The sequence below is a fragment of the Rana temporaria genome, chromosome 1 (assembly GCF_905171775.1).
Source record: "Rana temporaria chromosome 1, aRanTem1.1, whole genome shotgun sequence".
NCBI classification, from domain to species: Eukaryota; Metazoa; Chordata; class Amphibia; order Anura; family Ranidae; genus Rana; species Rana temporaria.
In genome coordinates, this window is record NC_053489.1 from 354086584 (window position 1) to 354111816 (window position 25233).

Consider the following 25233-nt stretch of genomic DNA (forward strand, 5'->3'; position numbering starts at 1 on the left):
ACAGCATATTGTGGAGTCTCTTCGGAGACCATCTGCAGAGCAGCAACCTGGTCTTCCAGGCATACCTTTATCACCCACTACAGAGTGGACGCCGCTCTGTTGGCGACTTCTGAATTTGGCAGATCTATCTTCAGGGCCAATTCTTCGGCTCTATAAGAAATAAAAAACTTTTGCATTGAACCCGCCCGACTAGCGAGTTATTTCCCAGTGTGTGCTGCCATGAATGCATCAGGAAAACGGAAAATTGTATACTCACCTTTCCGTAATTTTCCTTTCCTGACGCATCTTCATGGCAGCACACAACTGCCCACCCTGTTGTTCAATGATGATGATATTTACGGAGAATGATGCCGGGTGTCTCCTCTTCGAATTTATAGCTAACCAATCCTGTCAGGTTGTGGGGGCGGAGTCACAACCCAGTGTGTGCTGCCATGAAGATGCGTCAGGAAAGGAAAATTACGGAAAGGTGAGTATACAATTTTCCGTTTTTAGGCATCCTCTGCAATAAAAATGTCAGCTTTTGGGGGAAATGCTCCTAAAGGGCTAAAGGAATGCAGATTCTGCCACTCTCCTCATTAGAGCACTGCAAGTGCATTAGCTAAAAAAAAAGAATGAAAAAGTCACTCTCAATCTCAATTTTATGTGGAGCCAAGCCTTCTGATATAATTGAGGGTTAGGTGACGTATATGATTTAGATTTAAATGTCTGCTGGAGAATTTGGTTAGCATATACTAGTGAAAATAGGTACCATCCACAAAAAGGTTGCAAATGTGCTGCCAGATAGTATAACCAGGAGTTAGAGACCACAAATACTCCTTCCTCCCAGGAGAGGTGCAGTGTTTCTGATTTTAATTTAAGAGGGTTTCTGTTGCAGGTTAACTCTTGTAAACAAAGCACCTATGTTATTAACCACTTCCATACTGGGCACTTAAACCCCTTCCTGACCAGAGGACTTTTTGCGATTCGGCACTGCGTCGCTTTAACTGACAATTGCGCGGTCGTGCGACGTGGCTCGAAAACAAAATTAACGTCCTTTTTTCCCCACAAATAGAGCTTTCTTTTGGTGGTATTTGATCACCTCTGCGGTTTTTATTTTTTGCGCTATAAACAAAAATAGAGCGACAATTTTGAAAAAAAAAATATATTTTTACTTGTTGCTATAATAAATAGCTCAATTTTTTTTTTTTACGTTTTTTTTTTTATCCTCAGTCTAGGCCGATACGTATTCTACATATTTTTAGTAAAAAAAAAAAAAAAAAATCGCAATAAGCGACTGGTTTGCGCAAAAGTTATAGCGCCTACAAAATAAGGGACAGAATTATTATTATTATTATTTTTTTTTTACTAGAAATGGCGGCGATCTGCGATTTTTATTGGGACTGCGACGTTATGGCGGACACATCGGACACTTTTGACACGTTTTTGGCGCCATTCACATTTATACTGCAATCAGTGCTATAAATATGCACTAATTACTGTATAAATTTTTTTTTTACTAGAAATGGCGGCGATCTGCGATTTTTATTGGGACTGCAACGTTATGGCGGACACATCGGACACTTTTGACACATTTTTGGCGCCATTCACATTTATACTGCAATCAGTGCTATAAATATGCACTAATTACTGTATAAATTTTTTTTTTTTTACTAGAAATGGCGGCGATCTGCGATTTTTATTGGGACTGCGACGTTATGGCGGACACATCGGACACTTTTGACACATTTTTGGCGCCATTCACATTTATACTGCAATCAGTGCTATAAATATGCACTAATTACTGTATAAATGTGACTGGCAGGGAAGGGGTTAACACTAGGGGGTGAGGAAGGGGTTAAATGTGTATCCTAATTAGTGTTCTAACTGTGGGGGAGGGGGGGTGACTGGGGGGGTGACCGATCTGTGTCTCTATGTACAAGAGACACAGACCCGTCTCCTCTCTCCCCTGACAGCACCGCTGTCTGCGAGAGCCGGGAATGAGAGATGATCTCATATGTAAACATATGAGATCATCTCTCATTGGCCGCACAGATCGCCTAGGAAACGGCCGCTCCGATTGGCCGTTCACGGCGATCTGTGACTGGCTGTGTCCAAGGGACACGGCCAGCACAGCAGTTCCCCGCTGCGCGCTCGGGAGCGCGCGCGGGGAACGCGAAAAGGGGCGGCCGTAAAAACACGGCCTCCCAGAGATTCAGAGCCACCCGGCGGCCGTATATAGTCGTACGGCCGTCGGGAAGTGGTTAAACCATTGTTTGGGTATCCAAACAGGCATACAGAAATTTTTATAAGGTTACTAAAGTCACGAAAAATCTCGTACGACAGAAAAAAAAATGGGAAGTGATGTCATGTGTTGTGGTGTATTTGTATTGTATTTTCGGACAACAACTATACTGACAAAATTTAAATAATAAGGTTGGGTATAGTACAAGGAACATTTACATGCTTGTCTGATCTAATAATATCAGATGAATTTTCACAATCGGCTCTCGAAAGCTTCTTCCTCGGATGACAGTTTTCATACGATATTCGGATCGTGTGTACGAGCCTGGGACTTTTAATTATTCATGTATAAAAAGGGATGCTAGCATGGGTTTACTACATGCAGTAGTAAGTGGCAAGTGTGTCCTATAACATGTTGTGGCCCAGTCCAGAGACAGGTAATCAAGATGGCAGACAATAGTGTTAGTGCATGGAACAGCATGTGGTGATGACATTTCTTGTGAACAGTCTTAAAATCAATGGATATCTACCTTATTCCATATTGATCAGTATTAATATTGGTATTAATGCATGGAGTGACATGATGCTCCCTGCTGATACCACTGCTTGAGGAAGAGAATTCCACATCCTTATCACTCTGACAGTAAAGAATACTCTACACAGTTTGAGGTTAAACCGCTTCTCTTCCAACTTCAGTGAATGGCCGCGTGTCTTTTTAAATTCCCTCTCAATGAAAAGTTTTTTCCCTATGCTAGGGTCACCAGTACGGTATTTGTACATCGCTATCATATCCCCTCTCAAGTGTCTCCTCTCCAGAGAGAATCCGTTCAATGTTGGTAGTCTTTCCCCATAGCTGAGATTCTCTAGTCCTTTTATTAGCTCTGTTGCCCTTTTCTGGACTCTCTCCAGTTCCAGCACATCCTTCCTGAGGACTGGTGCCCAGAACTGGATGACATACTCAATATGAGGGTGGACCAGAGTCTTGTAAAGTGGGAGAATTATAATTGTATCTCTGGAGTGAATCCCCTTTTTAATGCATACTAATATTCTGCTGGCTTTGCTTGCAGCAGCTTGGCAATGCATGCCATTGCTGAGTCTGTCATATACTAGGACCCCCAGGTAATTTTCCATCCAAGATTCCCCCAGAGGTTTTCCCCCCACTAGTAACTTGTGTTTGTATATTTAGCACCCAAATGCATTACTTGGCATTTTTCAACATTAACCACTTAACCCCTGGACCATATTGCTGGTCAAAGACCAGAGCACTTTTTGCGATTCGGCACTGTGTCGCTTTTACTGACAATTGCGCGGTCGTGCGACGTGGCTCCCAAACAAAATTAGCGGCCTTTTTTTCCCCACAAATAGAGCTTTCTGTTGGTGGTATTTGATCACCTCTGCGGTTTTTAGTTTTTGCGCTATAAACAAAAATAGAGCGACACTTTTTAAAAAAATTTATATTTTTTACTTTTTGCTGTAATAAATATCCCCCAAAAATATATATAAAAAAAAATTTCTTCCTCAGTTTAGGACAATACGTATTCTTCTACATATTTTTCGTAAAAAAAAAACGCAATAAGCGTTTATTGATTGGTTTGCGCAAAAGTTATAGCGTTTACGAAATAGGGGGTATTTTTATGGCATTTTTTATAATATTTTTTTTTACTAGTAATGACAGCGATCAGCGATTTTTTTTCGGTACTGCAACATTATGGCGGACACTTCGGACACATTTTTGGGACCATTGTCATTTTTATAGCGATCAGTGCTATAAAAATGCATTGGATTACTATAAAAATGCCACTGGCAGTGAAGGGGTTAACACTAGGGGGCGGGGGTTAAGTATGTTCCCTGGGTGTGTTCTAACTGTAGGGGGGGTGGCCTCACTAGGGGAAATGACCGATCTTCTGTTTATACATTGTATGAACAGAAGATCAGCATTTCTCCCCCTGACAGGACCAGGAGCTGTGTGTTTACACACACACAGCTCCTGGTCCCCGCTCTGTAACGAGCAATCGCGGGTGCCCGGCAGTGATCGCGCCCGCCGGGCACGCGCCCCTAGTGGCCTGCACGAGAGCAGGCGTTATATTACGTGCTCTCGCACAGGGGAGCTGACCTGCCGCTGTAAAACGACGGCGGCTGGTCGGGAAGTGGTTAAACCTCATTTGCCAGGTAGTTGCTTACCCCATTATTTTATTTAGGTCATCTTGTAAGGTTTCCACATCCTGCGGTTATGGCCTTGCTTAACTTTGTATCATCTACAAATATTGAGATTGAGCTGTTTATCCCATCCTCTATATTGTTTATGAATAAATTAAACAAAATTGGTCCCAGGACAGATCCTTGGGGGAGCTCACTTACCCCACTGGACCATTCTGAGTACGGTACTTGCTATTTATGACCACACTTTGGACCCACCCCTGTAGCCAGTTTTCAATCCAGGTACTCATCCTATGGTCCATGCCGACAGACCTCAGTTTGTAAAGTAAACGTTTGTGGGGAACTGTATGAAATGCCTTTAAAAAATCCAGATACACCAAATCCACATCCACATCCTTTATCTAGATGGTAGCTCACTTCTTCATAGAACGTTAATAGATTGGTCTGGCAAGACCAATTCTTCATAAATCCCTGCTGATTACCACTAATGATACTGTTTTCATTACCAAAATCTTGGATATAGACCCTTATCATTCTCTCTATTAGCTTACATACTATTGATGTTAGGCTGACTGGGCTATAGTTTCCAGGAATATATCTTGGCCCTTTTTTAAATATTGGTGCCGCATTGGCTTTTCTCCAAACAGCTGGTACCATTCCAGTCAGTAAATGGTCTATAAAAATTAGGAACAATGGTCTAGCTTTCACTTGGGTGAGTTCCTTAAGGACCCTTGGGTGTAAGCCATCTGGTCCTGGTGACTTATTTATGTTATATTTTTCAAGTCTATTTCTGATACCCTTCTGTTAGCCATGAGAGGGCATTCTATGATGTGTTATTAACATTACAGTCTTGGCTAATATATCCCCCTGGTTCCTTTGTAAAGACAGGAAGAATGCATTTAAAACCTTTGCCTTCTCTTTGTCTTTTGTAACCAAATTCCATTCATCATCCTTTATGGGGCCAATATGTTCTGGCCTCACTTTATTACTGTTTATATATTTAAAGAATGTCATGGGCTTGTTTTTACTTTCCTCCATTATGTGTTTTTCATGGTCTATTTTAGCTGACCTGATCGCACACTTATTGTCTTGTTGAGAGTTTCTAATGTGGTAAGTAAGCTTTCAGCAGTACCAAAAGAGTTTCCAAATCAGTCAAGTTAGATCCATAACATTATTAAAATCACCAAGGCCTATTGTTGGTTTTCCCTATATGAACTTCAAAACTGTAAATTGTTTGCAGGGGACATACATATTAGTAATAATACATACAGTATTATCTGCATTACAATACAAGAAGATACATCTTCCTGCCTTGTTAGTTTCCGTGTGCCTGCAGGTGCCAGGTATAACCGTTCTAGAATAAGAGATGTGTCAAGAATAAAGTGCAATTGCACATTGTGATCTACCAAAGAGATCAGTTGTGTCATGTTAAATCTCCTGAAGGCAAGCTATGGCTGGCTAGTATTTTGCTAAAGAAAAAACACTGCAGTCCTTCATTCTCAAACATACTCGAATTAGGTCATAAAGTACTTCAGTCTGTGTCAGATCCTCTTGGGTATCAATGTTAAAATGAGAAGGGGTAGTCCAGGGTTAACAGTGCCCCATGTAATAGACTGCCTCTGGTATTATTTTAGTTATTCCAGTGGGCAGTATATATATTGGACCATATTGCTGTTGCGTTTAGATATGCTTTAACCACTTGCTGACCAGCCGTCGCAGATATACTGTGGCAGTGCCGGTACAGCACTTTGTGTTATAGCTATAGCAGCCTCACGAGGGAGGCAGAACGGGGATCCACCAGTGTAAACAAAGCAGATCCTCGTACTGACAAAGGAGTAGAGAGAGATCGTCTGTTCCTAGTGATCAGAAACAGCTATTTCTCTGTACTTCCAGTCAGTCCACTCCCCCCACACTTAGAAACACCTCCCTAGGTAACACTTAACCCCTTTATTGCCCCCTAGTGTTAACCCCTTCTCTGCCAGGGTCATTTATACAGTGATCAGTGGCTATTTTTAACTCTGATCACTGTGATAACGTCACTGTTCCCAAAAAAGTGTCAAAAGTGTCCGATCTGTCGCAATCCAGCTAGAAATCGCCAATCACCGCCATTACTAGTAAAAATAATAATAATAAAAATGTTATAAATCTATCCCCTATTTTGTAGACGCAAACCAATCAATATACGCTTATTGCAATTTTTTCTTACCAAAAATATGTAGAAGAATACATATTGGCCTAAACTGATAAAGACATTTTTATTTTTATGGTATTTATTATAGCAAAAGGTAAAAAATATTTATATTTTTCTCAAAATTTACAGTCTTTTTTTGTTTATAGCACAAAAAATAAAAACCGCAGAGGTGATCAAATACCACCAAAAGAAATCTCTATTTGTGGGAAAAAAAAGAACATCAAATTTGTTTTGTTACAACGTTGCATTTCCGTGCAATTGTCAGTTAAAGCGACGCAGTGCCATAACGCAAAAAATGGCCTGGTCATTAAGGGGCTAAATCCTTCCAGTACTTAAGTGGTTAAAGAGACAAAGTTTCTTATTAATTGTCTGGGTAAATTTATAGGTGCAGGTAAGGGTTTTTGCAAAGCATGTGTATGTGTGTGTAATATATATATATTTTCATCATACATTCATGACCTGGTACCTGATCCATTATCTTCTGTTTCATTAAAGTTTCTGTCAAATGTAACAGATGTTGATCTCTTTGTCCTCTGTAGAGTGATATTTGTTGACTGCTTTCCAGACAGCACAATGTTTCCACGAGATGCCACTTCATAGTGCAAAGTGAAATTGCATAGACAGGTGGACTTTAAAGTAATTCGGGCATCCTCACCCACCTGCCATCAGAAGAGGTAAAACAAGGGACAAGACTCATACTTCACTTTGTTCAAATTCATTGTCCCTAATCCTAGCGAATATTTGAGAAGAAGATTAGATTGCAAAAAATGATGTTAATAATTATAATATAGACAATATTAAAGATAATCAAATGGTACTCAGTATGGCTGATTTACTAAACAAGTTGAGAAACTTCTAGCAATGAATTCTGTGAATATTCACTCCAATTATCCAATCATGTGAAAAGCAATTGTTTGATAACTGAAGTAAATGTTCACAAAATTTATTGTAAACCTCTTTAGCTCCTTTATTAAAGCAGCCTCTATTTGTGGCTCTAATTACATATACTGTATTTTAACTAAACACCAATGGGCAAAGGTGACTTAAAGCAACTCTGTAATGGAAAATAAAACATGTTTGTTAAACAGGGTGAAAATCTTTGGGCCCCATTTAGATGCACAAACCTAAGGCACTACCTGGGATTGTTAAAATGTGTGAACTCTCTGCTGTCTCAAACATATTGATATTTGCATAGAACTATTACAGGCTACCTCACTGCTCAATACGAATGTGAGGGAGGTAGGGGAGGCACAGCATTTAACCCAGGGGTCCTCAAACTTTTTAAACAGGGGGCCAGTTCACTGTCCCTCAGACCGTTGGAGGGCCGGACTATAAAAAGAACTATGAACAATTTCCTAAGCCCCCCCTCACCATTGCAAGCCCCTCACGATCATTGCAACCCTCCCCCTTCATCATTATAAGCCCCTCATTGCAAGCCCCCCCTCACAATCATTAATTGCAAACCGATCATGATCATTGCAAGCCCCCCACCTCAGCATCATCATTACATCATCATCATCATCCCCTCATTGCAAGCCCCCCCTTGCCATCATCATTGTAAGCCCCTCATTGCATGCCCCCCCCCTCACAATCACTAACTGCAAACCGATCATGATCATTGCAAGGCCCCCCACCTCACTATCATCATTACATCATCATCATCCCCTCATTGCAAGCCCCCCCTCGCCATCATCATTGTAAGCCCCTCATTACAAGCCCCCCCCCTCACAATCATTAATTGCAAGCCGATCAAGATCATTGCAAGCCCCCCCAATCATCATTACATCATCATCATCATCATCAGCCCCTCATTGCAACCCCCCCTCACCTTTGCAAGCCCCCCTTACCATCATCAGTCCCTCATTGCAACCCCCCTCACCATTGCAAGCCCCCCCACCATCATCATCATCATCAGCCCCCCCCCCCCCCCACCATCATCATTGCATCATTATTTTATCATCATCAGCCACCGTCACCGTCACCGTCGTCGTCAGCCCCTCACCATCGTAAGCCCCTCACCATCGTAAGCCCCTCACCATCGTAAGCCCCTCACAGCACTTTCTCCTTACTGTGCCACTGCTCACTCAACTGCTGTGACGGTCACGCTGTGCTCACAGTGTTGGTAACAGTTCGGGCGCGCTGTGATAATTGTCCCGCCCTCCTCCTCCTAGACCAGCTCGTCTGATATACAGAACACTGGCTCTATCACACAAGCTAGTCTAGGAGGAGGAGGGCGGGACATTTATCACAGTGCGCCCGAACTGTTAACACTGTCATCTCCGTGACACAGTGGGATCGCTGTGTTACAACCTGCAGTGTAACCGGCGTTGCCTGTCAGGGTCGGGTGGGCCGGTTACAAGTCCTCCGCGGGCCGCATGTGGCCCACGGGCCGTTGTTTGAGGACCCCTGATTTAACCCCTCCTGTCCAGAGTAACTGGATATTCGTGTGTGTTGGTAGGGATTTGAGGCTACTGAGGGCACCTTTGTATTACACCTGGAAGCATTGTTGTGGCATGGCAGACGTGTTTTAATTCTTCAACATTCTCCAAATATGTCTTCCTAGGACTCTTTTCATTTCATATCAAAAGGTAGTTCGATAAATCTGCTGCATGCACCATCTATATTCATTGTATTATTGCCTGTGTATAAGTGTAAATCTGTTGTACCTAAACATAAGTGGCAACCAGCCCTACAAATAATAAAATTACCATGAAAAGAGTGGACCATATAATCTAGTATACAGTATATACAGTGCCATGAAAAAGTATTCACACCCCTTGACATTTTCCACATTTTGTCATGTTACAACCAAAAACTTAAATGTATTTTATTGTGACTTTATGTGATAGACCAACACAAAGTGGAACATAATTGTGAAGTAGAAGGAAAATGATAAATGTTTTTCAGAATCTTTTACAAATAAATATATGTAAAGTGTGGCGTGCATTTGTTATCAGCCCCTTTTACTCTGATACCCCTAACTAAAATCTAGTGGATTCAATTGCCTTCAGAAGTCACCTAATTAGTAAATAGAGTCCACCTGTGTGTAATTTAATCTTAGTATAAATACAGCTGTTCTGTGAAGCCCTCAGAGGTTTGTTAGAGAACCTTAGTGAACAAACAGCATCATGAAAGTCAAGGAACACACCAGACAGGTCAGGGATAACATTGTGGAGAAGTTTAAAGCAGGTTTAGGTTTTACAAAAATATCCCAAGCTTTGAACATCTCACAGAGCACTGTTCAATACATCATCCAAAAATGGAAAGAGTATGGCACAACGGCAAACCTACCAAGACCTGGCCGTCCACCTAAACTGACAGGCCCGGCAAGGAGAGCATTCATCAGAGAAGTAGCCAAGAGGCCCATGGTAACTCTGGAGGAGCTGCAGGGATCCACAGCTCTGGTGGGAGAACCTGTCCACGGGACAACTATCAGTTGTGCATGCCCCAAATCTGGCCTTTATGGAAGAGTGGCAAGAAGAAAGCCATAAGAAGTACCGTTTGCAGTTTGCGTGAAGCCATGTGGGGGCCACAGCAAACATGTGGAAGAAGGTGTTCTGATCATATGAGACTAAAATTTTACTTTTTGGCCTACAAGCAAAATGCTATGTGTGACGGAAAACGAACACTGCACATCACCCTGAACACACCATCCCCACAGTGAAACATGGCGGTGGCAGCATCGCGGTATGGGGGGATGCTTTGCTTCAGCAGGGACAGGGGAGCTGGTCAGGGTTGATGGGAAGATGGATGGAGCCAAATACAAGGCAATCTTTGAAGAAAACCTGTTAAGCCCTGTACACACGATCGGATATCTGATGGAATCTATTCCGATGGATTTTTTCGTCGGATATCCGATGAAGTGGACTTTCATCAGTCTTGCCTACACACCATCAGTCAAAAATCCAATCGTGAAAAAATGCGGTGACGTACAACACTACGACGAGCCGGAAAAAATTAAGTTCAATGCTTCCGAGCATGCGTCAACATGATTCTGAGCTTGCGTGGATTTTTGTCCGATGGAGTTCTACACAGACGATCAAATTTTCTATCGTTTTTTTTAATCCATAGGCAAAATTTAAAACACGTTCTATTTATTTTCACCGATGGAAAAACAACGATGGGGCCCACACACGATCGGTTTGTTCCGATGAAAACAGTCCATCGGTCTGTTTTCATCGGACAAACCGATCGTGTGTACACGGCTTTAGAGTCTTCAAAAGACTTGAGACTGGGGCGGAGGTTCCCCTTTCAGCAAGACAACAATCCTAAACATACAATGGAACGATTTAGATCAAAGCAAATGTGTAAGAATGACCCAGTCAAAGTCCAGACCCAAATCCAATTGAGAATCTGTGGCAAGACTTGAAAATTGCTGTTCACAGACGCTTTCCATCCAATCTGATAGAGCTTGAGCAAATTTGCAAAGAAGAATGGGCAAAAATTTCACTCTCCAGATGTGCAAAGCTGGTAGAGATTTCCCCCAAAAAATTGCAGCTGTAATTGCAGCAAAAAGGTGGTTCTACAAAGTATTGACTCAGGGGGGCTGAATACAAAAGCACACCACACTTTTCATATATTTATTTGTAAACAATTTTTAAAAACATTTATAATTTTCCTTCCACTTCACAATTATGTGCCACTTTGTGTTTGTCTATCACATATAATCACAATAAAATCCATTTACTTTTTTTGGTTGCAACATGACAAAATGTGGAACATTTCAAGGGGTATGAATACTTTTTCAAGGCACTGTACAGTATTTCTAACCACCCCAGATTTCAAGTATCACTAGGCCACAAAGTAGTATTTACTGAGGGCTTTTTGTGCTTTAAGTTAAGTGCTCACAATTAAATAGGTGTTCATGCTCAAATAGCCCAGTAGTCCTGTATCTAGTGACATACTGGCACTTTACTAGAGCCAGAGTTATTTTCCAAATAGAGATGCTATTCCTAATAATACACAGCACATTTTTGCAAAACTTGCTATGCAGACACGTCAGAAAAAATAATCTCCTATAATCCCAGTACTCACCTGTAATGGCTTTTCCAGAGGCTGAATCAGTAGATGGCATTTGCTTGGAGAATACCAGCTACTTATGGACAAGTAGTTGGGCAAATATTGATCTCCTGTAGATTTCCCATCAATGGCTATTACTTTAGACTTTGAAACAGATCAGACACATAAAAAGAAGAAGAACAGAATATTTTATGTACACTAAACACACAGACTACCAAAGAGTAATGTGTAAGCCTTAAATATACAACGCTATCAAACTCACCTCCAACCACACATACTGAGCGGCTGTTGGTATAGACGGTATCTGGAACTCTACCAGTCCATTCTGAGATACAAGCTCAGTAGTGTACACATTGTCTTTAGGGGCAAGTTCAGCTTTGATTCTTACAGTTACTCCATCTGCAGGGCTTCCATCTGGATAGGTGACCTCAACCTAATATCCAATGAGATAGATTGTGATCAAGAGCAGTGCATCAAAAGTACATGATGACTTATGACTTAGATACTTATTTAAACTTTTCACATTAATATTTTTTACTGTTAATATGTATTTCAAAATATGCAAATAAAAAAGTAACCAATTCAGGTCCTCTGTATTTAAAGTCAATTGCCATTTTACTTAAACTTCCAACAGACTGGTCAGGTATTTTGTCTGGTTATAGTCCTGCCAACAAGTCAAAAATACATTGTAGGCCAGCCCACGATAATCCTTCTTACATGCCTCAGTTTTGTAATAAGCAGTATCAAGAACATGATCAAAACACAGAGGGTTTGGAACTGTGTCCCTCAATGGACACCAAGAAAAATTTACAAATTGTATAATTTTCTTTCTTCTCCATTGAAGGACACAGAAAGTCATATTCTATCAGGACAATCCAAAAGAAATCCAACTGTGGTGTGGGCAAACAGCATACAATCGCTAACAGGCTCAATGTAAATAATAAATGAGGCTTGCCTGGAGATCAAGAGCCACTCAAGGAACTAATGACTAAAGTTGGCACTTGCAGAACCCTTGTAAGGTGGCTTCAAACCAGAACAGCAGGAGATGGGGAATGATGCCTGATGCCCATAATAGGATGAGGTAAATAAGGGTGGTAGGAAATGGGAGGCTTACCTTCTCATTGCAAGATGGCAAGGTAGACTGCAACCTGACATTTTTAAATGCCAAATCAACACAATCATCAGCAAGTAATCAAACTTGCGATGAAGCCCATAAAAAAAAACTTGCTAAAAATCCTGCCCACCGTGGAACTCAATGAGTCACAGGCCTAGAGCAGCTCCTGACTTGTTAGATCCTATAATGCATCATGGCCAGTGGAGAAAGAAGACCTATCAGGGCGCCACTTTGTATAAATGTATTATTCTGCCTGTTTTGCATTTGAGCCGTATACACTCATTTCCTGATTATTGTATGAACCTTCTTTAACCTCTTGCATACCAGCCGCTGTCATTATACTGTGGCAGGACGGCTCTCTTGCACAAACCGCCATAGGTGTACGTCGCTCTGTGTCTGGTCTGTCTGCTGCAATAAAATCTATATGCCATAAATCTATTCCCTATTTTGTAGACGCTATAACTTTTGCATAAACCAATAAATATACACTTATTTATCATTTTTTTTTTTTTAACCAAAAATAGAATACTAATTGGCCTTAACTGATGAAGAATTAATGTATTTATTTTTGAGGATATCTATTATAGCAAAAAGTAAAAAATATTGTTTTGTTTTTAAAATTGTCTTTTGTTTTTGTTTATAGCGCAAAAAAAAAAACAACACAGAGGTGATCAAATACCATCAAAAGAAAGCTCTATTTGTGGGAAAAGGGGCATATACATAGATTTGTTACTTACCTTTGAGCAAAGACCTTAATTGCAACATGCTACCTACTGTATATGTCTATTTCATAGATATACTCTGGTACATTCAAGAGATTTTTTTATGTTATGATTATCCCCTCTGAACTAGGTCTTCATTTGACCTAATTCATTGATCGGGAGGTATGTAATCTATATATTCATTATACACTACTGACACTTTGAGTAAAATATTGTGAGATTCCCTATGATGGCACCTGACTTCCTTTTCCGTGTTAGATGGTCTCAGTGCTACGTGGCTGGCCTTTTTCAGCTAAAGGATCTTCACCCACCCCTTCTTTGTCCACCTGGATTTCTTTGGGGGCACCAGCGTCTGATGAAAATTATGGCAATCTAGTGCTTTTAATTGCTCTCTATGAGATCTGTTTTTGTTTCACCAACCAAGAACACTTTGGGCCAGATTCTCAAAAGAGTTACGCCGGTGTATCTACAGATAATTCGAAATTCTACAGGTAATTCGAAATTCCCGCCGGTGTATCATTGTTTTGTATTCGCAAAACAAGATACGCCGGAATTAGGCTAGGATCCGACTGGTGTAAGTCACTTACACCGTCGGATCCTAAATGCACTACAACGCTGACCGCTAGGTGGCGTTTACGTTCAGGTCTCATTTGACTATGCAAATGAGCCTGATACGCCGATTCCCGAACGAATTTGCGCCGCGTCGTCGTCGTTTACGTAAGCGGAAGGTTACCCCTGCTATATGAGGGGTAACCTTACGCCAGTCCACCGCATGCCATGTTAAGTATAGCGTCAGGTTCGCGTCGTCTTTTTCCGTCGGTTATGTCGTTTTACTAAGTCGTTCTTGAATACGACTTTACGTCAATGACACTCCGTCGTGAGCTGGAGCATGCGCACTGGGCTATTTTTCAGCCCGGCGCATGCGCAGTTCAATCGGCGCGGGGGCGCGCTTAATTTGAATACAAGCCGCCCCCTTTGAATTACGCGGCCATACACACTACGCCGCCGCAAATTACGGAGCAAGTGCTTTGCGAATACGGCACTTGGTCAAGTAATTTGCGGCGGCGTGGTGTAAATGGATTACGCCCAAATTTATGTGAATCTAGGCCAGAGTAAGTACAATGCATGAAGTCTGCTCTTTGCAATGTTATGACATACGCCGTTACTGCAATTTGGGCTGCCTCTGAGAGAACGGGGAGGGGGGGCGAGACAAAATTACATACGGCGAGAATCTCTTGTTTACTTAGCGGCCTCTGTAATAGGAAGTCCCGTCTCCTGGGCCGGCATTGGACTAGTGTTCTGTCTATCATAGAAGCCGGTCCAGGAGGGGGGACTTTGTAATAAAGAGGCCACTGATTAAACACAAGATTCTCGCTGTATGTAAACTGACGGCGCTCATCTCGCCCCCTCCCTGTCCCCTCTGAGTCAGCAGTAATCTAAGGTGAGATGGGCATTGATCAGGCTGCATTCATGGCAATGGTGAGGCTGCAGGTGGGCATTGATCAAGCTGCATTGATGGGCAATTGTGAGGCTGCAGATATGCATTGATCAGGCTGCATTGATGGGCAATGGCGAAGCTGCAGATGGGATTGACCCTCATTTTGCTTTAAAGTTCTTTATTTAAAATTTTAGTTTTTTTCCTGAAACTTCCCTCTTAAATTGAAGGTGCGTCACAGAGACATAAGATACAATTTTTTATTTTTATTTTTTCTCTCTCTCTCCCTCACTTTCCTCCTAATACCCCATGCGCGTCTGGTGGGCAGACGGGGAAACCCCGTAACTTCCCCTGAAGGCCCGGGGTTTACTTTTAGAACGCACGAAAAGAATGACTTAATATATCTAAAAAGGTAAAACACCAAGATGACTAGGACAACTTTCACATCCAATAATGTGAAGGGACAGAACATGTTGCTGACGGAACTGTGGAGACTGAAATCCCATATTACTTTTCTCCAAGAGACACATTTAAAAAAAAAAAGTAGACTAATACAATACATTTCTTGAAAAATAACCAAGTGATGTCTAGAGAGGAGATTGACCGAGAATTTTCAGAGGAATTAGATCCATTTAGGCGAATGCAGCTTAATGCCTTCCTTCGGTCAATATCTACGCAAATAAGAGAAATACGTATTCTATCCAAGTTTGAGAAGTTATGCCTTAAGGAGGAAGTAGTGTTGTATGCTATGGTGAACGAGGCCCACAAGAACTGGGTTTTATACAGGCCTGGGAAAAAAAACTTGGGGGTCACTTTTTCGGAGATGCAGAAAAACAAGATATTCAGATATACACATAAGTCCTCATTAGCAAACAGATATCAAGAGGGGGGATATAAGATTTTGAGTAGGTGGTATAGAACTCCAGCAGTGCTGAATCAAATTTATCCACAGGTATCCAACCTTTGCTGGAGATGTCAAGGAGCGGAGGTCACCTTGATGCACATCTTTTGGGATTGCCCGGGAATAAAAGATTTCTGGAAGATGGTTGCTGAAACAATAAAATAAATTACTAATGTGCCTCTTGGAGAGAAGCCAGCCACTTTCCTCTTGTTTGATATTCCGTTTTCAACAGAAAAATATAAAAAATCCTTGGTGAGACATCTGCTCACAACAGCGAAAGCATGTATCCCAGCTCTCTGGAAAAGTACAGCCTCAATAACTAGAACACAATGGATTACTAAAATAACAGAAGTCCAACAAATGGAAAGTCTCACTGAGTATGAAGGAGCAGGAGGATAAATATTGACAAATTTGGGCCCCTTATATCACCTTTAGAGAACAGGGGGGATAGGGGAGAGGTGGTGGAGAGGAAGTGACTTTTGTTCCTTTCTTCTGTTTCGTTTTTCTTCTCTCTTTTTTTCTTTTGTAGTTTTAGATTTTTACTTTTGTGTTCTATTTCTGAACTGTTCTATGCTAAATCCGGGGCCTTAGTTACATGGGGAGGCGGAGACCCAGGGAGGGGCTGTGGAGAAAATAACAGAGACTTACAGCAGCCCATTACAAAATAATGGTTAAATAGGACAAACGAGTAGAAAAAAGAAAGAGAATTTAGGTTGTTAGGTTGAAAAGAATGATTAATGACAATATAATGTAGATGTTAAGGAGATATTGACTAGGATTGTTATACACAATAAATTGTATGAAATGCTGTATCTCTGTATACAGTATGTGAAAGAAAGATTAAAATAAAGGATTTATTTTTTTACATCAAAAAAGTTTTTATTGAGCAAAACAACAATTTACATGGTATACAAAAAGCGTTCAGGTACAGTGAGCATCAGGTGGTAATAGAATGCAAAGAGAAAAAAAAAATTAAATAAAGTGGGCCATACAGTATGGAGGAGCATGACATGCAGTAATAAGTATTCTTAAGTGTCTAGGAACAGGTTAAGGATGAATTCAGCCACTTGTCCCATATCTTTTCATATTTGGCCGGGCAGCCCCTGTGGGTATAGACCAGTTTTTTATACGGTAGTACACTGTTGACCTCTGCCAGCCAGTGAGAGAATTCTGGGGGGTCCGGACGCATCCATACCCGTTCTATAACCTTTCTAGCTGTAAACAGTGTCTCATGCAGGAATATCTTTAGAAACTTATTCATCTCTGCATCCGGGAATATACCCAGAAGGCATGGTTTTGGCTGCAGAGATATGGGGGAACCCATCTTATCATGCAGGAACTTCACCACCTGTTCCCAGAAGGCCTGGATCTTAACACACTGCCATATCAGATGGAAGAAAGTACCCGTATCCCGGGCACACATTGGGCAAACATTGGGGAAGTCTCGTCTGTATTTAGAGATCCTGAGGGGTGTAAGATAGGCTCTGTTCAGGATAAAGGTTTGTGTGAGGCGGTCTGTCAGCTTAGGGGAAACCATTTTGCATGCATCTAGGGCATCACTCCATTCATCATCTTCCATTGGACCCACCTCCCCCACCCACCTGGACTTCAGGGTGTAGGCGGAGACCGTCGCGCTCGGGAGCGTGATCATGGTGTGAAATTGGGTGATTAATTTTTTTGGGTCAGCTTGCAGTATATTAATGGGTTTAAGTTTTCCACCTCTAGTGACGTGTGACAGATAGTATATCCCCCTAGAACTCCACATTTCAGTGTCGCGGATGCGCTCTAGCTCCGGTAGGGCAGTGTTGTGCCACAGAGGGGTGTAGACTTGCAGGGCCGGGATGCCCAGCTTGTCTGAAACCACGCTCCATACCCTTCTGTAGTGGTACAGCAGGGATTGTCGGTCCCCCGTCAGCCTCATCCCCCCCCCCGCTATTGCCTCTAGGGGGTCGCCCGTCGACTGAGTCCATGCAGGGCACAGAAGCCTGAGGAATCTGATCCTGTCGGTCTTGTCTACATGGAAAAGCTGCGACAGTTGGGCAGCTAGGTAGTACGCGTTGAAGTCAGGTAGTGCCAGTCCAGCCAGGTCTGTGGGGTTTTTTAGTTTATGCCAGGGGAGTTTGTGACTCGCCGAGCCCCAGATGAATGGTTTGAGGAGGGCCTCCATCTGCTTGAAGCACCGAAGCACCAGGTAAACCGGCGAATGCCATACCATGTATAAAATCTTTGGCAGCAAGACCATTTTCACTAAATTTATGCGACCCGTAACTCCCAGTGGGAGACGAGCCCAGACCTGAGTTCTCTGTTTGAGCATAGCATACAGTGGCGTGACATTCAGTGAGATATAGTCTGCCGGGTCTCTGGTGGTTCGGATTCCTAGGTACTTACCGTATTTATCGGCGTATAACACGCACAGGCATATAACACGCACCCCAACTTTAAGAGGGAAGTTTCAGGAAAAAAACTTTCCACAGCCCCCTGCGTATAACACGCAGTCACAGTTTACCCTCTATTTTCAGGGTAAAAAAGTGAGTGTTATACGCCAATAAATACAGTAATTTCAGCGACCCTTTGCAGAGGGAGCAGGGCCCTATCACCAGTCACCAGGTAGCTGTCAAGTGGGAGAATTTGGGATTTATCCCAGTTGATTCTGAGTCCCGAGAAAGCGCCGAAGCGCTCTATCAGGGCCAGAGCCACCGGGAGGGAGTCAGTAGAGTCGTCCAGGTATAGCAATGTGTCATCAGCATATGTACTTATTCTTTCCTCCACTCCATCCCTCCATAATCCCGTTATGCCAGGGTGCGTGCGTATAGCTATTGCCAGCGGTTCCGCCGCCAATGCATACAGCAGCGGCGACAGGGGGCAACCCTGTCTCGTGCCCCGTCGTAGAGGAAATCGGTCCGATGGCCACCCGTTAGCCAGTACTCTGGCCACTGGGTCCTGATAGAGGAGTTTCACCCAGCGGATGAATCTAGGGCCTAGTCCACATTTTGCAAGGCATGTCCAGAGATACCGCTACTCCACTGAATCGAATGCCTTGGCGGTATCCAGGGCGACTATTATTGTGGAGCCAGTGTTGTCATGTGGGGCCTGAAGGTTGATGAACAGCCTCCTAAGATTGAAGGAGGTGTTCCGTCCTGGCATGAAACCCGCCTGGTCAACGTTCACAAGGGAGAGGATCACGGTGTTAAGGCGGGCTGAAAGCACTTTGGCCAGTACCTTAATGTCCACCTGTAGCAGGGAAATGGGGCGGTATGACTCGGGTAGGTGAGGGTCCTTTCCTGGCTTGGGGATCAGCACTATGGTCGCTTCCCTCATCGATGGTGGGAGTTCGGAACCATCAAAGATGGAGTTGTATAGGGCTAGGAGTCTAGGGACTAGAGTATCAGCATAGGTAGAGTAGAACTCGGCCGGCAGGCCGTCTGACCCTGGAGCTTTAGATTTCGGGAGGCCAGCCAAAGCAGCGGAGATCTCCTCCACCGTCAGCGGCTCCTCAAGTGTCAGAGTCTGTTGAGCGGTCAGTCGGGGGATCGATAGGTCGGTCAGAAACGTTTCCGATAGGGAGTCGTCGTTTGGAGCTACCGTGTCATATAGGGAAGAGAAGAAATCTCGAAACATAGTGGTCACCTGCTCCGGGTCCGTTATAAGGTCCCCTGCTGGGGAGCGCAGGGAGATCACTACTGGAGGTCTCTCCTCACAGTGCACCAAGTAGGCGAGTAACTTCCCTGCTCTCTCCCCATGTTCGAACGTTCTTTGTTTTAGAAAAAAAAGTTTACGCCTTGATTTCTCGTAGTGCAGCTGGTCAGCCGCCCTGATACAGAGCCTAAGCTCCGCAGCCAGGTCGGCTGTCGGATTGGCATTGTATTCCCTTTCTTTTGCCTCAGTGAGTTTCGTGGCCCTATCTAGTGCCTCCGCAGACACAGCCTTAATGGAGTTTATGCGGGAGGAGAGTGTAATGCTGGCGTGTAGTTTAAAGGCCTCCCAAACTGCCCAAGGAGAAGCAGATCCAGAGTTATCGGCAAAGTATTGTTCCCACTCCGTGGCCAGGTCTGCATCCCCCGGGAGCAGGGTCAGCCAAAAAGGGTTTAACCGCCATGAGGGCGGTGGACGGGCCTGGGGCAAGGACAGTTCCGCCCAACAGGGACAGTGGTCAGAAAGGGATCGGGGGGAGAAGCCAGTGGCCCTAATTCTAGGGAGGAGTGGTTTAGATACTAAGATTAAGTCTATACGGGACATAGAGTAGTGTGAGGTCGAGAAACAAGAATACGCCCTGTCCGAGGGGTGGCCATATCTCCATGAATCAACAAGATTAAAATCTGCGGGAAGCCTCGCAAATCTCGTGGGGCGCGACTCCATCGGCACGGCCTGGTCCCCGGTCATTCTATCAAGGGAGAGGTCTAGTACATTGTTGAAATCACCCAGCCAGATTGCTGGTATGTCAGGGTGCAGGGCCATAAAATTAAATCCAGACACTAACACAGTAGACTGAAAGGGGGGCGGGATGTGAGAGGTGTGAACCGAGTGGAATCCCCAGCCCACCCACGGTCGCCGAAGCGTCCTCTGGGCCAAGCCTTTCCACAAGGACCACAACATCTGCCCTCAGTTTTTTAAGCACCGCAAAAATTGCAGAGCGTTTGATCGGGTCTCTCATCCCACGGACATTCCAGGTTAAAAACTTCAGTGCGGCCATGGGATGAGCCAGGGAGTATGTGAGACCCCAGGATTCAGATGACCCTTGGTTGCATACATCATTAAATCACGATCAGACACATATACAGCCCAACATGACAACCTCATCACAATGAGGTACCACCTAAATACGTTTTGCTTTAGTGAATCAAAAATTAAAAGAAAAAAAACAACAACCCAAAACTTTTGCACCCTTCCCTCCCCCCACCCTGCCCTGCACTGTCCCCAACTGGTGCGGGCTTGGACCCTCAACTGCCAACGTGGCGTGAGCAGCACCCATAGCACATTAAGTATGCAGGCTATCGTGAGTACATATGTGGAGGCCACCAGCACAGTCCCAGGCAACAACAAACCAAGCTTCCCGGGGTGAAACCGTGCAGCGGCAGCCCCCCAATTCTGATGGTGGGTTACTGCAAATGGGGCGGAATTCCGCTGCGTGCTTTGGCACAATATAGGACCGCGCTCGCTGTCCGTTGCGAGCCCTAATAGTGCGCCTCCCTCCGCCGGGGGAAGGAGAGTTCAATACAGGAGTGTGCGGACATCCATCAATGTGAAACAGCAAAAGAAAAATTGAAATTAAGTGGGACAAAATATATATTGCAAAAAAAAGTAAGGAAGGGGGGAATGATCCAGTGTTCAGCTCGGGAAAACAGGCAGACGACCCACCCCCCTCATTCAGGGCAGCGAGCAGACCATCCCTCCAACTCAGGATTCAACCAAGCGGGCGGTGCGGACCTCTGCCCAGTGTGTATTGTTGCCCCCCCCGGGGGGTTCACGATGTAGGGGCGCCCCGGGGCTTCGGGTGTCTGGAAGCAATGTCAGGATGCTTATTCGGGGCCCCCGCCGCCGCCCCGAGGAAGGCGGTCAGGCAAAGGACAGATAGCAAACAGTACCTATAGACTTGTGTACCCCGCAGGGGGAAGACAGGGGAGAATCGGGGAGAACCCCGGGGTATGCGGGAGGATGAGAGTCTCTAGGCCCCCGTGGGAGCATCAGGAAGAGGAGAGAAAAAATAAAGTAAAAATTTTGTTTTTGAAAAGAAAGTTTGAGCTGTAGGGCCAAGGCACTATCGGGGTCCGGGTAAGTAGGGACAAAGAGTTAACAACAGAGTACTTATCTGTGCCTTTCCTGCCGCTCCAGCCAGGTCAGAACCTCCTCTGGATCCTCAAAGAAGTAGGCCCGATCCTCACCCTCCACACGCAGACGAGCCGGGAACAACATGACGTATTTCACGTGTTTGACCCGCAGACGGCGCTTGGCTTCCATGAAGGTCTTCCTCCTGCGCTGGACCTCAGCCGAGAAGTCCGGGAAGGCGGCCACCATTTTGTTGTCAAAGGGAATATTACCCCTCTCTCTGCTCAGCCGGAGGATGGTGTCCCTGTCTCTGTAGTTTAGGAGTTTCGCTATGAACGTGCGTGGGGGGGCCCCAGGTGGCGGCGGCCTGCCCGACATGCGATGGGCGCGCTCTACGGCGAACATGGGGGAGAAGGCCTCCCTGCCATAGTGGTCCCGCAGCAGCTTTTCCAGAAAGTCTTGCGGGTCTCTCCCCTCCACCCCCTCAGGGAGACCGATAAACCGTATGTTGCACCTGCGACTTCTGTTCTCGAGGTCGTCCTGCTTCTGTAGTAGCTGGTTTATCTGCAGCTGCATGGCTTCCGAGGATTGCTGGAGGGGGGGAGGGAGTCCTTCACAGTGCCCAATCTCACCTCCGCCTCAGACACTCTCTCCCTCAGCCTCTGCATGTCCTGCCGCACTAGGGAGATATCCACTTTCACCTCCTCGATCTTAGCCGTGAGGGTGGTCTGACAGGCCGCCACAGCCTCCCTGCAAGAGGTGATAGCCAGAAGCACCTTGGCTATGTCCGCGCCAACCGCCGTCTCCTCCGCCCTTGTTGCGCCGCCATCTTGTCCCGGGGGGTCCTTTTCCTGACGGAGGTACTGGTCAATTTTAGGACCAGCCGACTTGTTGGCTTTCGGCGGGGCCATGTCCTCTGAGGTGTCCGGGGTCCGTTGGAGGCTTTCAGCGTGAATAGACGCGAGTGAAGTCCCAGGATGTAGCTATAAGGATGAACGGCCGGCGGAGCTCAGCAGACTAGCGTCCTATCTCATGCCGCTCCAGGCCACAAAAAAAATAAAGGATTTATTAAAAAAATGAAGGTGCGTGTTATAGGTCTGTGCGTGTTATATGCCAATAAATACAGTATATACTGTATTTTGTTGATATTTTTATTTTGTCATGTTAAAAAGTTTATACTATTTGTATACTTACTACCCTTTTATGGAATTAAAATAAGATTTATAATTTTTTTTAAAAAAAAGCACATTTTGAGCCTTAAAAGTCCCACTTCACGGGGGGGAAATCCTATCCATGATATATTTATGACATAAGGATGTGGCTAATAGAGTAAAGTAGAACCAGAGTAAGGAAGTTCACCAGATAGTCTCTAGAAACAAACAGCCAAGATCTGGGTGCACAAATCCCATGGAATCACTGGACCATTCCCTGCTACAAGAAACTAGATTGGAAAGCATACAGATTGGTCATGAAATCCTTAAAGTGTTACTAAACCCAAGATCCTACATTCACTATATCTGGTCTCCCACAGTACACAAAACATGGAAATGCAATTCTTTTAGTAAGTATAAACTGCTAAATACCCTTTCCCATCAGCAGTATATAGCAGTCTTGTGACTTCTATCAGAGTCTGGCCAAGCACTGGTTAAAGTTTGTAGGAGGAACTTTCATTCTCCTCTGACTTTTCTATGAGGCTACTGTCCTGACCATCTGTCTGGACAGTGCTGACTGGCCCTGTTCTGATCACACAGCACCCTGCCAAAAGAAAGAAAAAATGCATATGCAGAGTGCCCCCAAGGCTTTTTACTATCAGGAGATGAATTATGGACTATGGAAGAAGGGGGGGGGGGGGGGGTGAGAGAAGACAAGATCAAACAGCTTTTTTTACACAATGTGCAAGATTAACACCTTATGTTCCACAGTGATTTTAACAAGCATGCTTTACTGCATATATAGACTTATTTTATTGTTGTATGTTTAGTAACATTTTAATTCACCCTCTGACATCCTTGAATAGCACCTAGGTGCCTGGACCACGTCCCCATATTTAAAAGTAGACATTTGGGAAACTGACCTTTGAAAAGAACTGAGTGGCCACAAGTGGAGTACAAGGCTGTGTCCAAGTCATAATCCAAGCTACCTTTCTCATGAAAGCAAGACCCCCTGTTTATCCTTGATAGTAGAGGCACCCCATCACTTTGATATTGTTCGATGATAACTGTATTAGGCTGGATTCACACCTATGCATTTTTAGACCTTTTTGCATTTTGCAGATTTGCACTACAGTTCACTTAACATGGTTTCCTATGGAGCACGTTCTGTAGAGCAAATCTGCAAAATGCAAAAAGCACTAAAAATACATAGGTGTTAATCCAGCCTTAGGGAGTACCATCTGTTTTGGCACTACAGAGTTCAGATCAGGAGATGAGGGTTCTCCAAAGACATGACCTTCCAGGAAAAAAAAGAAAAACAACCTTCACTAATCCCATACGACGGAACCACTGGGTCAGAAACAACCATGTTTCTCATGGGAAGGCAGTTTTGTCTACATAGAAACTTTATCCACAGAAGCAGACAGAAGGTCTGAAGAAAACAGGGAAGAGACTGGAGAAGTGCTTTTGATAAGGATGCCTCCTCAACCTAATTTTCTCCATTTTCAACTGCTAAAAGGTTTAACCTCCTGATCAAGAGAAAAAAATATGAGGGTGAGGAAGCTGTAGAGTCTTCTACAGCAGAACCATGCTGGTTTGGGCTGCCTGGAGTCGATAAGGAGCAACCCATGTCATTGACTGCTGATACAACAGGCATTGCCCACTAGACACCAAGTTCACCATGATCTGTATGTGAGGTTGTTTGAAAGTCCAACAATATGGGTGCAATGCAACATAATGTGGTTTCGATGAAGCAGAAGACACTGAGGCAAATTCTGTGCAATTGAGGTGCAGGGACAAGGCTGGTGAACTAAAGAAAACTCTGTGCAGCTTGACTGACCATGAGAGTCAGAGGGTCCTTCTAGGTATAAATAGGGATCACAGATCTGGTGGATCCTCTGTAAAACTGCTGGTATTATATGTCCGAAAGGTTAGAAACATTCACTCTGTTTGGGGGGAACCTAGAAAGTCTAAAAGACAAGATACACAATAGCACACAAGGACTGCCAATTGTCCCCTTCATTTGAATAAGTGGAGGCACACCTTTATGCTAATGAGCGTTTCCCTGAGTGTTTAGCAGACCTTGATCTTGCAGATGGCTGGAGAACAAGGTGTGGAAGCCTTGGAGTATCTACTACAGAAGTAGGAGATATAAAGGAATGGAACTTAGCAGACTTTCCCTAAATTTCTTGCACTGAGGCAGGTGGACGCTCTAGCCTCCAGCGATCTCCCTGAACATTAAGGGTAGGTCCAAAGAAATGTAATCCCTAGAAGACTAAGTGAGTTTGGCTTTCCTTGGATGCAGTGTCCGCATTCCAGCATGTTAACTAGAATGCTCTGTGTATTTACATAGACAATAGGCACTTACAAGAGACAGACTGAGATGCTTCCAGGAGGACATCACAGCTTAAGCATAAATGTCCCAAAAATCTGCTTCACACATGAGATCAGTAAAAGATCCACTGCCACAGCAAATAGATCCCTTTTGAGGGGTTTAGCTCATTCTACCACTTCTTGACAAATTAATGTCACAGCCAGAATAAGACAAATAACCAAGAGC

At 44.1% G+C, this 25233-nt stretch overlaps 1 protein-coding gene across 2 annotated transcripts in view; it reads right to left on the bottom strand.

The window, feature by feature from the left end:
- The window catches only part of CPAMD8 (C3 and PZP like alpha-2-macroglobulin domain containing 8), a 307162-nt gene that overhangs the window by 188629 nt on the left and 93300 nt on the right, over window positions 1-25233 (bottom strand). For both annotated transcript variants that reach the window (XM_040321178.1, XM_040321172.1), the window contains exons 12-14: window positions 11850-12020; window positions 11603-11731; window positions 7035-7227 (exon numbers count right to left, since the gene is read on the bottom strand). In XM_040321178.1, coding sequence (XP_040177112.1) covers window positions 7035-7227; window positions 11603-11731; window positions 11850-12020 — 493 coding nt within the window. The remainder of the gene's footprint in view (window positions 1-7034; window positions 7228-11602; window positions 11732-11849; window positions 12021-25233) is intronic.